The sequence below is a fragment of the Phacochoerus africanus genome, chromosome 9, assembly GCF_016906955.1.
Source record: "Phacochoerus africanus isolate WHEZ1 chromosome 9, ROS_Pafr_v1, whole genome shotgun sequence".
Classification (NCBI taxonomy): domain Eukaryota; kingdom Metazoa; phylum Chordata; class Mammalia; order Artiodactyla; family Suidae; genus Phacochoerus; species Phacochoerus africanus.
The window spans coordinates 117684428-117698646 of record NC_062552.1 but is presented as its reverse complement, the minus strand read 5'-3'; the positions used below and the strand labels follow the sequence as shown (position 1 = coordinate 117698646).

General features: G+C 55.8%; 1 protein-coding gene across 3 annotated transcripts in view; it reads left to right on the top strand.

Moving 5' to 3' along the window:
* The window catches only part of PRIMA1 (proline rich membrane anchor 1), a 65347-nt gene that overhangs the window by 36839 nt on the left and 14289 nt on the right, over nt 1-14219 (top strand). For all 3 annotated transcript variants that reach the window (XR_007137058.1, XM_047796241.1, XM_047796240.1), the window contains exon 4: nt 8938-9067. Coding sequence is in view for 2 of the 3 variants with exons in the window: in XM_047796241.1 (XP_047652197.1) it covers nt 8938-9067 (130 nt within the window). In the remaining variant the exon portion in view is untranslated. The remainder of the gene's footprint in view (nt 1-8937; nt 9068-14219) is intronic.

Here is a 14219-nt window from a genome sequence, read left to right as displayed (position 1 = left end):
ACACACGCCGGGCAGCTGCACCGGCTGGACACCGTGACCAGCTTTGAACTGGACTCCCTCTGACATCGCCGGCCCTCCCTTCCCCAGTCTAGGCACTTACCTGCCCTTGGAGAAAACCAGCTCACACCCTCTCTGCTCCCCTCCATGCCCAGCACCTCCCCTGTCCGACTCTCAGCTGCTGGCCCAGCCTGCCTCTTCGCTGAGACCGTTGACCCCATCCAAGGGCAGCTTCCGCTGCCTCCCACCTGTCATCCACCTGCATCTCTCTCCCCACCGCTCCTCCGCAGCACGGCTCTGCCCACCTGGGCACAGCCACCAGCCCCTCCTGGGTCACGCCCACCATCTCCCGTCTTGGAGTCCCTCTCTTATCACCACTTCTCCCCCCAGCTATGGCTCCATGTTGCTGTTCCCTGTTGCAACAAAACTCCACCAACAAGCTGTGCACACCTGCTGTTTTCATTTCTCCTCCCACATTTTCTCATAAATGGCCGCAGTCAAGCTTCCTCTACCTCTCCCACAAAACCATCTCTGTGACGGTCAACCTTGCCCACCTCCGACTCAGTTGGGGCAGATGGGTTGAAACAGCCAGGCCTGGCTGAGACCAGAGTGGTTACCCACCTCCTGGGCTGGACCTGCCTCCCCAAAGCTGGGCCCTGTGGGGGGCCAGGGACACAGGAGGAGATTCTCCTTAGGGGTTCCCCTAAGGAGAAGGGGGCGGATGCGCTGGGTCCACGAGGGGTGTCTGCTGCAAGCCCTCTGATTGGGTATCTCACCGGCTCAGTGGGGAAGGTGCCCTTGGCTCCCCTCAATTCTTAGTGGGGGACACTGAGATTAAACCTAAAAGACTCAATGATTTTTCAGCATCAGAAACAGGTCCTTTGAAAAGCCAGTGAAGACAGCCACTGTGCTGAACCGGGGGACGTACCCCAGGAGGGAGGGGCTGGGTGACAGCAGTGACCAGGCTAGGCTTCCCTGGAGTCCGGGAAAGGCAGGTGAAGAGGAGCCATAGGGCGCAGCCACGCTGGCCACTGACGGCCTAGCTGTGGAGCTGGGGGCTCGCAGGCCCCCAGGCTGGGGCCCGAGCCTGGGAGGAGGGCAGGGCCGGGAGGTGAGGGCTTGCTGCTGGATGCTTCCAGTCCATGGAGCAGGTTTGAGAGATGCTACACACAGGGCAGTGGCTAAGAAGAAGCCGGGGACAGAGAGAATGTTGGGAGGGCCATCGGTCCAGCAGTGAAGGGGGGACCAGGGGCGCTGAGCAGCACCCCCCAGTGAAGCCCAGCGATGTGGGCAGCCTGGTCGGCCCTGGGGTTCCAGCCCCTCTGGAGTCCCGGTGACTCAATGAGGTCTGTCGTCGGCAGAACCCCTCGCCAGAGGCTGGCCAGGGCCGCCCCAGCTTCCACAGACCAACCATCTCTGTCTCCAACGCATGAATGCTGGGGATGCACAGCTGCCTGGCACAGCCCAGCTGGCGGGAGCAAGAAGAGGGCACCTGGGCCGGATTTGGGAGGCAGTGGAGACAAACCACAGGGCTGTGGGAGGTGTGGAGGGTGAGCGCCCCCCAAGCAGCCCCCCTGCCTGCCCTGAGCTGGAGGCCAGTGACCCCGTTTAGGCCGTAGGGTCCAACCATCAGGGAGAGGTCCCTTGGTTCTGGAAAAGGCAGGCTGCCCAGGTGCCCCCAGGAGCGGAGAATTCATGCCTTCTGTCCACTCTTACTGGGCAGCCACGGGCTTCCTGCCGCAGGAACCTCAGGTCTGGGGGAGGAATGGGAAAGACGGATGCAGCAGCCGTCTCTGTGCTGCGCCCAGAGCCAGGTTCCCACGGGCGGAGATGGGGCGGGGGGGCCCCAGGCCGAGGCGCAGATCTTCACTGTCCCGGCCACTCGGAGACTCCCCCCGTCTCTAGAAATGGGTGCCAATTTCAGGGGTTTGGATAAAGTGCCACGGTCCGATCTTATGTTTGTGCGCTAAACTCTCCTGCGCCTTCAGCTGAGAACTGAGCAGCGCCCCGCCCTGAGCTGGCCCACACGGCCGGGCACACGCCCCTGGCACAGGCTTCCCCGTGGATGCCCTGTGCCCATCAATGGAGAGCGGTGGCCTGAGTTGGTCCCTTGTGCTCAGGAGACAATGGGCTCTCTGTGGGGGCGGGGCGGGAGAGGGAGGGGCCGCTGCCCTGCCCCCACCCCCTCCCCCCCAGGGGTCTGTGTCAGGCAGCCTGAGCCAGCTGGGGCTGGGGACCCCAAGCAGTGAAGGGAGGGGGCCGTCAGCCTGTGAAGGGACTTCTGAGAACTCATGTCCTTCAAGGTCCCTGGGGAGCAGCACGTAAAGCAGGGCTCGGGGACCTGAGGCCCGGGTCTGCCCCTTCCCTCCTCCCAAGCTCCCTGTCCTCCTTTGTCAGAGGGTCTAGGGACTGGGTTCTGCCACCCACCAAGATCTGAGTAAAGTTCCTGGACCCGTCACCGTCCTCAAGAGCCAGTAGAGCCGCTGGGGTGGGGCAGTGAGCAGGCTGAGGCCAGGCGAGAGTCAACAGCCTCTTCAACGCTCTTCAAACACTCCATCAGCTGGCAGCATGTGCCCCGCGTCCCACGTGTGTGCATGCGGGACTGTGTCCCCAAGACCCTCAATGTGGGCAGGAGGGCGCGGAACTGAGAGAGAGCCCACCCGCCCTGAGCGACACCTGTGCCCCGAGACTGTCCCTTGGAGCTCTGCTATATGGTCCCCTTTGCCTCTGCTCCCAAAGTCCAGCACAGTGCCTGGGACCCAAGGATGGCGCATCCCCCGTGGTGTCGTGAGGCCCAGGTCAGCCTCTGACCTCAGTTTCTGCAGAAGAGGCTGAGCTGTCTGCTGTGGTTTGGGAAGTGTGTTCATGGACATTAACCCCTTGAAGGAGAGCGGTCTTTGCAGCTCAGGGGCCCTTGAAGGGCCTGAGCTCAGGGGCTATGATACGCACGCACAGTGGGCTGGGAGCGAGGCCACCAGGAGCAGGAAGCCAAGCGGCGGCACCTCCTCATCTGATCATGACCAAAGCTAGCTCCTGGGCATCCATCGGCAAGCCACTCGGGCAGCTTGGGCACGACTCACCAGACTGGGTAAGTTAGGAGAGACCACTAAGGATGCCCCAGAGGCCACTGCACGTCCCCAGCAGTGCCTGGTGCTCAGGCTGTGCTCACTCGGGAGCCATGTGAGTGAGGGGCTGGCGTCCGGAGGTGGCCAGAAGGGGCCAGAGGCTGGGCCAGGGATAAATCGTAACCTCCATCTCACAATGGATACATGAGTCAAAACAAAGAACATGCCGTCACTCCCTTCTCCTAGGAACCCTTTGAAAATACCTTACAACAGAGTTCCTGTTGTGGCTCAGCGGAAAGGAACCTGACTAGTATCCATGAGAACGCAGGTTCGATCCCTGGCCTCACTCAATGGGTTAAAGATCCAGCGTTGCCATGAGCTGTGGTGTAGGCCAGTGGTTACAGCTCCCGTTCGACCCCTAGCCTGGGAACCTCCATATGCCACAGGCGTGGTCCTAAAAAAAAGAAACAACCTTGAAAAACCGAGGTTGTTTTCACCCGATTTGTCCTTTTGATTCATTCGTGCCCCACTAGGTTTCTTCCTATCAAACATCCCCAGTGCACGGCTCTGCAGACGAGACAGAAGGGACAGGTCCCGGGTCCTACCTAAATAGGTGCTGAGTTGGCATCAGCGCTGTCACCAGGCAGACCTGGTTCCAACCCCAGCAGGCCCCTGGCTGTGTGGCCTCAGAGTCCCCACCTACAGAAGGGAAACTATCAGTGACCTCAGCATCAGTGCCCTGCAAATGATGGTGCTGCTCCTGGTACCCTCGAGAGCATTGTCACCGCTGTCCCATTTGAGAGTTGCAAAAACTCAGTGAGGAATATAAGGGAGGTGCTGGTCACTGAGAGCAGCCGACCTCATGCGCATCCTCCGTGGCACCGGGCCTTGGGCAGGTATGTCCTTGTGCCCCGGGCAGGAACCTCCTTGGGGCTCAGCCCCGTTGCTACCCACTCGGGTAGGCACATCCAAAGGGACCCCCCCTCCCAATTGATTCTTTTAATTTTGGTCTAATAACACTCACTGATTTGAATTAATTAATTAATTAATTTTTATTGGAAATTCCAGGGGCAGGGAATCGAAACAGTGGCACAGCTCTGACCGGAGCAGTGACAGTGCTGGATCCTTAACCTGCTGCCCCACCAGGGAACTCCACCCAGCTGCTTCTTTTCCAGACTCTTGCAGGGGGCACATCTTGGCCTCTTAGTTTCTTTTCCAGCACTGGCCACTATGTGTAATTACATATTTGTGGGTGGATTTCCTTGGGTACTGTTGGCTCCCTCTGCTTTTCTGGAAGTTTCCTTGGGGAGAGACCTCACCTGTCCTTCTCGCTCCCTGGACTCGCAGCCCCATCTCCCCTCCAAGCCTGCAGCTCAGGCTCTTTGGACATTCTCTCACCTCCTTGGCTTCTTGTCTCTCGGGGATCACTGTCTTCTGTTGCCCTGATGTCTGCTATTTGGAAAACTATTGTTTGGTACATACTTTTTCAGATGTTTCAGGGTTGGGGCGGGGCGCAGGGGAACTAGTGGTACCAAATCTGGCTCTTGTTACTCCATCTTGCTAGAAGCAGAAGTCCTAAATATAAGCTTTCAATGATGCCTTTCTTGGTGGAAAAGAAAGCAGCTCTTTTGATAAAGCCAAACAGAGCCCATGTCATTCTCAGTCGCTCTCTGGTTGCCAGTCTCATTATCTTTACAGGCATCAGGAGTGTTTAATGAATACAGCAGACAAAGCCTCGTTGAGTCCCAGGAGAGGCTGCTGTGACCCCCTGAGCTATCATGACGGCCTCCTGCCTCTCTGTCGTGTTTGCAGAATCTTGCCTGGCAACGAGGGCAAGTGACAGAGAACCAGAGTCTGGGACTTCACACTGGGGTGGCCTCTGCCTCCTCCGTCTGACTACCTGCCTCTCACAAGGCATTGTCCCCCGCCTTGAACCTTGGCGCCAAGTGGCTTCCTCTCAGCTACAAATGATCTTCACCTTGAACTTCTGAGCACTTCTTGTATCTCTTCTCTTGGAGTCTGCTGGCTCCTCAAGTGAGGTGATCAGGTCTTGTGCAGCTGGCCCCAGACCCAGGAAGGTTCATTTTTTGTGCTCCTGGCTCCGAGCACCTCCAGGTTTGGTGGCTGAATGAATGAGTGAGTGAGAAACTTCACGGCGCTCGCTTCTCGAATATGCACCATCCGTCTGCCCGGTCTCGTCGCCTCTGGAGAGGGCTGCCGCCCAAAGATTGGGGTCCTAACCCTGGCCCCCTGGGAGAGCTACCCCTGGATCCTGAGCCTCAGGATTATTCTCTTTCCTAGGCTTCCTCCAACTCCAACATCCCCCAGATCTTTTCTAATGTAAAAAGAGTGAGTCAAGCAAGGATAAATAAGGCTGCTTTCTTTGAACACAATAGCTCTTTTCTTGGCAAAATCCCGGACTTATGCCTTGGGATGTTTCATAAAATACCTCCCCCTTTTCCGATCTGGTCTTTTTGCCTGGGGAGGTTCCTCCACAGGCATGTGGTGAGCAGCACTGCTGAACGTCAGAGGACGCGCCCAAGAAGGACCCTTTCAAACAAACCTCCCTGCTTTCAGTATTGACTGTTAGAAAAAAGTCAGCAAGGAGGAAATTCCCACCTCATTAACAGTGAATGTTACGAAAAGAGCATCAAGGAGTTCCCCTTGTGGCTCAGTGGCTTAAGGACCCGACATTGTCTCTGTGAGGACGTGGGTTGGATCCCTGGCCTCGCTTGGTGGGTGAAGGAGTCGGTGTTCCCGCAAGCCGTGGTGGAGGTCTCAGATGCAGCTCAGATCTGGTGTTGCTGTGGCCGTGGCTGTGGTGTAGGCTGGCAGCTGCAGCTCCAATTCAGCCCCTTGCCTGGGAACTTGCATATGCCATGGGTGTGGCTATAAAAGAAAAAAAAAAGGAAAGAGCATCAAGAGAGGTCCTCTGAAATTTAGCCTCAAATTCCAAATGAAGTTTAGAATCAAATCTTTCTGTTGATGGAATTTCTCAGCAGGGGCCCTGGTGGCATTTTGGAGGGACGAGTCTACCTGATATGAAGATATCCAGGTCATTGCTGTTAACAGCTGTAGCTGCTGGCCTCACTCGTTGTGGTGACCGAAGGCAGCCCCCCCCCCAATTTCCAGGTGCCCCCCAGAGGGGTGCTGCCCCAGGCTGAGACCACACACTGGCAGGTGATCGCCCCGGCCTTGGAAGTGTTGGGGAGCCTGTGGGCCACTGGTGTCAGGTCCCCATGGGCTGCAGGCTTGGCCCTGGAGACTTGCCCAGAGGGGTTACTGCCCGAAGGAAAAGTGACAAAAACCAAAACTGGGAGTTCCCATCATGGCGCAGTGGTTAACAAATCTGACTAGGAACCACGAGGTTACAGGTTCGATCCCTGGCCTCGCTCAGTGGGTTAAGGATCCAGTGTTGCTGTGAGCTGTGGTGTAGGTCTCAGATCTGGCATTGCTGTGACTCTGGCGTAGGGCAGAGGCTACAGCTCCCATTAGACCCTTAGCCTGGGAACCCCCATATACTGTGGGTGTGGCCCTAGAAAAGGCAAAAAATAAATAAATAAATAAGTGTGGAACACTTAAAACAAAAACAAAAACAAAAACCCAACCCCAAACTGCTTCCCTTTGCAGTGAAAATGCAAACCGTATGTGGTCAGGACCCTGTGTATCTGACTCTCCAGCAATGACTGCTGCTGCCAGGAAGGTCTATGCCCTGTCACTGGGGAGACACAGCCAAGCCAGGGACACCCCAAGAGGAACAACTGGGGTAGGGAGTTGGGGTTTGATGTTTTCACAGAGAAACACTCAAGAAGTTCAGCCGTGAACTGAGGGATCCTCGAGGGAACGGAGGATCCCTCGGGTCGCCTCGCCATTATCTTCGGGTTTGTCCCTCGTTTGAATTCTCCCTCTTCTCAGTGTTGGGGCTTCTAAAGGCCTGATCTCACCCTGGCTGAGAGCCGCCAGGCGGCTCAGTGACATCCTTGTCCCAACCACTTCTTAGAAGCACTTCTGAATCTGCTGGGTCGCTGTGATGATTTGAGTTCCATCTCTGGGGCCCTCACCCCTGCGAATGGGGCTTCGGCACCTGTTCCCTGGAAGGCTTCCTGGGTTTCCTAACACAGCTGCAGCACTGCCCCAATTCGATAACAATTCGGTAACCTGTAATCCCTCCCTTCTCTCCATCTTTCCCTATTCGGAACAGGAGTGTACAGGAATACAAGGGTTTGGGGAAGACAGCGGGCACGTCCTTACAAAGCTCATCAGACACACACCATAGGAGCCAGCGATCCCACCCCTAGCTGAGAAAGACGTAACATGTAGAGAAATACGAACGCATGCCTATACCACGTTCGCAGATGTTTATGGCAGCTTTGTTGACAAAAGTCAAACCTGGAAACAGCCTAGGTGTCCATCAGCACGTGTACAGGGTCAACAAAGTGTGGTCTATCCATTTCATAGGACTCAGCTGCAAAAAGGAAGGGACTGCTGAAACAGGCGACAGTGTGGGTGAATCACACAAACATCACTAAATCAAGGACGCCGAAATACCCAGGGCGTGATGGCACGGATGTGAATTTCAAGAACAAGCAAATCTCCTCTGTGACTTTCGAAAGCAGAGCAGCGCGTGCCTCCAGGGTGGGGCTGGACTGGAAGGCGGCACAGGGAGCTTCCTGGGGGTGGAGCCGGTCTAGGTCCGTGCAGAGGCGTGGCTTACGCTGGTGCCCGCATTTGTCAAAGCCGATCCTGTGGTGCACTTACGCGTCCCTGTATGTAAATGACACCTTGATGATGATCACGACGTCATCAGTAATAATTAAGCCACTCATGGCGTCCTTTGGGCTATTCCCCACATAGGGTGCACCCCTCAGGGTGTCTATCATTAAATCTAGGGCATAGTTTTGATTCGTTCACATATATTCAGGTGTCTTGAAGAACTGTCCCAAACTAGCAGTGCCTGTATGTCAGTCCACCCATCCATCCATCCCCTTCTTCCCTCCCTCCCGTTCTCCCTCATGACCCCTTCCCGTCCTTTTCCCTCCCCCCTCTCTCCCCCTTTTTTCTCTCTCTCCTTCCCTCACTCGCCTTCCTTTTGCAATCCCAGGCAATTCTTTCCCGTTAGATCTGGGTCTTCCAAAACCTCTGAGTTGAGGCTGTGTGATGTCTCTGCTTTGCTCAGGGCCCAGCAAACCAGCTCTGCTGTGAGCCTTGTCTACAGCTGTGTGCAGGTCCACCCACCCAGCCAGTGCCAAGGGGCTCAGCCCAAGGACCCCATGGACTGAGTAATGACAAGGAGACCCTCCGCGGCACCCACGTCAGGTGCTTTGTCAGTGATGTTTACAAGCTGTGGCCACCCGTGCCCGCTGAGACAGCTGCGGATTCCCACCACATGGACCAAACCCGAGAAGGGAGAAAGCTTTCCTCTTGCAAGAAATCAGCTTAAGGAACTGCCGATGACAGGCCTCGCTCTCTCTCCTCCCCGCCTCCCCCCAGGGAGCCTTGCTCCCTGCCCCCACCTTCAGACGAAGCGGATTTAATGCCCCAACTGAGAGAATGAGGTGTTCTGTTATTTTTCATGGGAAATTAAACCCGACCCTGCTGTCCGTTAGCTCATGCCAAGGGAGGATGGATGGCCCAGGGTGCGGTGCTTAACCCCTGCTCAGCGCACGTCGCCTGGCTGGAGGCCAACCATGATGTCACCTGCCGCCTGGCGGGGTGGGGGTGGGGGCGGGGACGGCAGGACAGGTTGGAGAGGCTTCATCTGGGTGATGGATGCTGGTGAGGCCAGCCTTGGTGTGTGTCACACGACAGTCCACCTCTGGCGCCCGCCGGGACCCACTCGTTCAGGGGACGCTCAGGCTGCTCCTGTCTCTTTCAGCTCCCAACGCTACCTCGTGTCCGGCCGAGGAGAGCTGGTGGTCAGGGCTGGCGATCGTCATTGCGGTATGTTGTGCCTCCCTGGTGTTCCTCACTGTGCTTGTCATCATTTGCTACAAAGCCATAAAAAGGTGAGTGCTCCCCCAGCTCTGGCTCTGGGCTCCTCTGCCCACCCCCATTCTGCTTTTTTTTTTAATTATAAAAATTGTTCAGCATAGAAGCAGCAGAAAGAATGTGCAATCTCCGCCCATCAACCTTCACTCTGATTCAACAGTTATCAAGATTTGGCTAATAGTTACTCTATCCCTTTCTTTTTCCTGGCACCTTTTTCTTTGCTGAAATATTTTAAAGTGGATCTCAGCTATTACACCCCCATCATTTTAGGGGGCTCAGCAAGCATTTGATGAGCACCAATTATATGTCAGGCTCCATGCAATTTAAAGCTACCCTGGAATTCCTGTTGTGGCTAGCAGGTTCAGAACCCCACTAGTATCCATGAGGATGCGAGTTCAATCCCTGGCCTTGCTCAGTGGGCTAAGGATCCGACATTGCCTCGAGCTGTGGTGTCGGTGGCAGACGAGGCTCAGATCTGGCATTGCTGTGGCTGTGGCCTAGGCTGGCAGCTGTATCTCCAATTCGACCCCTTGCAGAAATAATCCTTGCAGAATGAGTGAAGGAGGCTCTGGAAGGAGCTGGTTTGGAGTGGGAACTGGGTTTGGGAGTTAGATCTAAATTCAGGCTCCAGTTCAAGTTGCGTGACCAGGAGAAAATCACTTCTCTGTCCCTGTTTTCCTATCGGTCAAACGGGGGTAAAGAATAACAGTCTCAGTGGGGGGAGTGGTGAGATGCCTTCTGTGAATGGTCTTCACAATAGGTACACTTTGCAGTGCCTGGCGTACTCACGTGTTCGCCCAGAGCTGCACCAATGCTCATTGTTTCAATAGTCGGAAGATAGAGGAAGAGAGATGACAGAGGAGGGAGCAGTCAGTGTTCTCTTGGGAGAAGGAGAGGTAGAGCTGCCTCAGAAAAGGTTTTCTGTGAGTGTGTCGCCTAAGCTGGGTTTTGAAGGATGAATAGGAGTGTTCCAACAGGGTCATGAAAGATCCAAACGGCAAATTATCTTTCAGTAACCGTGTATCTTTTGCTGATAACTACCATCTCACACTGGTTTTCAAAAAAGGTTACTGTGGAGTTCCCGTCATGGCTCAGCAGTTAATGAACCCGACTAGTATCCATGAGGATGAAGGTTCGATCCCTGGCCTCGCTCAGTGGGTTAAGGATCTGGCATTGCCATGAGCTGTAGTGTGACCTGCGCGGCTTGGATCCCGAGTTGCTGTGGCTGTGGCGTAGGCCAGCAGCTGTAGCTCTGATTAGACCCCTAGCCTGGGAACCTCCATATGCTGTGGCTGCGGCTGCGGCCCTAAAAAGACAAAAAAAAAAAAAAAAAGATTACCGGGCACCATCTGTGTTGAGTTGGGGTCTGCAGCTCAATGTGGCTATTGTTGGGGCCTAAGGAGGTTAGAGGTGTGTCCAGAGCCTTAAGTATGGCACAGTAGGACACAGTGTGACATCCCCTGCAATGTGACACAGTAACTCTGGCTATGTCCCTTGCTTTCCAGTTCTTAGCCTCCTAAAAAAAAACAAAACAAAACAAAATAAAACAAAACCAAAAACCCCACAAAAACAACAACAACAACAAAACACACACAAAAAGCCTCCCTGTCCTTGGGGGACACTGGGGAAGATAAAATCAAAAGACAAACAATACTGTTGCAAAACACCAGCGGGTCATAGGGCTCTTAATGCGTTTTTAAGAAAGTTTCGCAAAAAATTCCCTAAGGCCCAGAGTTAGAGGATCTGTATTGAGCAATCATAAGACCAAAGTGATTTTACTTCACCCTTTTAATCAGTTGTTCTATGTGGTTTCACTTTAATAATTCAAAAGAAGAAAGAGTAAACTATATCAAGTTAAAAGTCTTAAAATGTGCTCATGGTCACGTCAGGCCAACAGCCCGAGAGTGTCCTGGTGACCAGACAGAAGAGGCAGGAGTCATGTTAACTCCGATGGGGATGAAACAGCCTTTGAGCTGAGAGCCTGGGGCAGTGGGAAAGATTTTAAGAAGCAGAGCAGGGGAGGCAAAGGCACCTGTGTGAGCCCAAAGCACCAGGCCCAGGATGGCCCTGTGAAGAGGGAGATGAGGCTGGAGGGACCCCACCGGGGGCGTTTGTCTTCCCCAGGCCGAGCAACTGGCCCCTGATTCAGGAGGCTCAGGGAGCTATTGAAGGTTTTGGAGGAAGAGTATGCAAGAGCCCCCTGGAGCACCAGTCCCCTCTAGGACCCCCGTTCCCACCAGAGACGGGCTGCATCAGCTTTTTAATAAGCTCAGGCTCTTCCAAAAGATACACAGTCGCTTCTGCGTCCCTGGCTGCCCCAGACTTCTGATAATAAGGCTGCCTGCTCCAACAGCAGCAGCAGGGCAGGGAAAGCCCATCCAGAGGAGCAGCTCACGTTCCCATCCCTGCCCTGTGGCTTGGCGGCCAGCTGTGGCCTGCGGGGCTGGGGGGGCTCCCTGGAAGGCGTGTGCAGACGCCGCCCGCACCTCCCTCAGAGCAACCAGAGGGGCCTCCCTCATCTCCTCCTGCAGACCCTAGGCTCCTGCTTCCCGGGTCTGTCAGCAGCCTGGAAAGACAGAGCTCAGGTCACAAGGCTCAGAGGCTCCCTTCCTTGGCGTGGATGGGGCTCCTTTCCAGGGGTGTGGGCAGAGCTCCTTCCAGGAGTTTGGGCGGGGCTTCCTCCTAGGGATGGGGGTGTGGCTCCCTCCAGGGGCACTGACAGGTCCAGGAAGCAATAGAATTCTTGAAACACTTAAAGACTAACCGCAGTGTGAGCTGTTAGCACACTTAGGCCGAGGGAAATAGTGCCAGGGGAACCTAGGGTGCCCGGAAACTTGAAAGGGGGGCTAATCAGCAGGCCTTGTGGTTGAAACTGCTGGAGATGCAGCCCCAAAACAGCAAACGGGAGGAGAAAATTCCCCAACCTACCTCCAGCTCCCAGGTGTCCTGAAGGCGACTCCCACTGGCCAACCCCAAGAAACAGGGGAGCTCCGGAGATAGGGGCACAGATACCAGGTTCCCAGGCCCACGTAATACAAGGGATCACAAGCCTTTGCTGTGTCGGGGCCTTGATCCTCATCCTTCTCTGGGCCAAGACCCAGCCCTGTGCAGAAAGACAATCCGAGACAGGAGGGGGCGCTATTTAGGGTTAGTGGAGGCAGAAACAGAGGCCAGCTCTCCCTGAACCCTCCTGGTAGGTAGCTGGACCTGGGGAAGGTGGAGCAACGCCTTGTGGGTTGAGAGAGAGGGAGGCAGAAGTTACACCCTGTGTAGGAGACCAAATGCCCCTCCCCAGCTCCCCTGTTGAGCTCTGCTGGCGGGGCGGGGGCGGGGGGGGGGGGGTCCTCAGAGACATCCTGGCCCAAGCAGCTGTCTGTCTGCATTTCTCTCCAGAGTAAATGGAGGATTTTTTGCTCACTGTCAATTCTTTCTGGTGAATAATTCATCTGAAACACGCCTTTTCTCTCAGGAAACAAAAGCCTTCCATGTCAACAGTAAAACCGTCAAAAGGAAAATTCAGTGACAAACCCTGCCTAAAACAAACAAACAACTTTCACAGCCAGAGTCCTAGGAGAGGATTTCAAGAGATCTCTGTGAATGGCCACCACAGCCTTTTGGAGCCAGTTTGCTGGGAGGGTTCTAGAATAAGCTGGGATGGGAAGGAAGGGATGCTGGCGATGCCAGAAGGGCTTGCCTTGTAGGGTGTGGCCATGGGGATGGGAGGATCCTGGGCAACAAGTGTCGAAGGGGTTCCCCGAGGTGCCCTCACTGGGCATTGACCTTGATGGGAGGTGGAATCTAATTGGCACTTTCCACACACAGACTCCGTGAATCGAACTTCATCCTGTGACTCAACAGACATTCCCAGGGTCCCAACTCTGTGCCAGGTGATAGGGTGCTTGGGCAGCATCTGGGATGGGGGATCCCAGAGGAGGGGGTGCCTCACCCAGCCCTGGGGCCCTGAGAGGTTTCTTGGAAGGGGATAGGCTTTAGCCACAGGGTGGTCAGTGGGACTAACAGGTGCAGTGGTGCCCAAGTCCACCGCCAATAATTCAAATTCTGGAGGGTGTCCGGCCACAGGGAGACCACACAGCGTGCATTGCAGTGGCACAGTGCCCTGAGCTTGCTGTGAACAGCTTCTTTATCCACAGACACGGGATGGTCAGGCCCCAGAGCCCTTGGGCACTCTGGGCCTCGTGCTCAGTCCAGGCCTCACTCCAACCCCAGGCCGGGTGTGCATTTGTCATCAGACAGCAGGACAGCTGGAGCTGTTAAAAGAACCCAGGGCTGGGAGTCAGGACCCCTCACTGCCCCCATCTGCAAAGTCAAGGACCTCCAGGTCTCTGTCCAGGTCCCCGAGCCTTTGTTCCCCTGTCCTGGGACGGCAGGACCGCTGAGGCTAAGTCCTTCCACCCACCAGACCTGCAGATACCACCCAGACATGGAAATACCCGGCCAGGCGCTGGGGCTGTGCTTGATGGTGGCAGCTTCAGGCAAAGCCCTGTCCTCCCTGTGCACACACCCTGCGAGGAGAAGTGGGTGCCACTCAGAGCGCACCCCCACCCCTCCAAGGCCCAGGCGCTGCAATGGGAGAGGAGCAGGGATGCAGAACCTCTTGGTCCAGGGCAGGATAAGGACCCGAGTCAGCGAGAGGCGTGGAGATCAAGCTCCAAGGTGCAGGGTGCCCACCGCCCGGGTGGGAGGGCCGGGGGGTGCACCCCACAGGCCTGTGGACCCCAAGAGTGAGGCGCCTCTCCTAGGCAGTTTGCAGCTTCTCTGCCGGCCACACCCTTCCTGCGGAGAAGAGGCCTGACCTGAGGAGAGATGGCCCCGGCCCTCCCAGCCCCCTCCCCTGAACCACCCCTACTCCCCAGGCAAGTGAGAGAGGCCCTGCCTCCTTTGGCGGCTCTCGGCGCGGGTCTTTCACCCTCTGCCATCGATTTGCCATTAAGCCACCTGACAGTCATTTCCTTCTAATTTACAGGGTATTGGCTGAAAGACCAATAAAAGGCTGTAGAACACTTTGGCCGATCCTGTGGGCCGCTAATTGCAGACAATAAGCGCGCGTGCTGCTGCCTGAGCGCGCGTGCCTGAGCGCGCGTGCCTGAGCGCGCGTGCCTGAGCGCGCGTGCCTGAGCGCGCGTGCCTGAGCGCGCGTGCCTGAGCGCG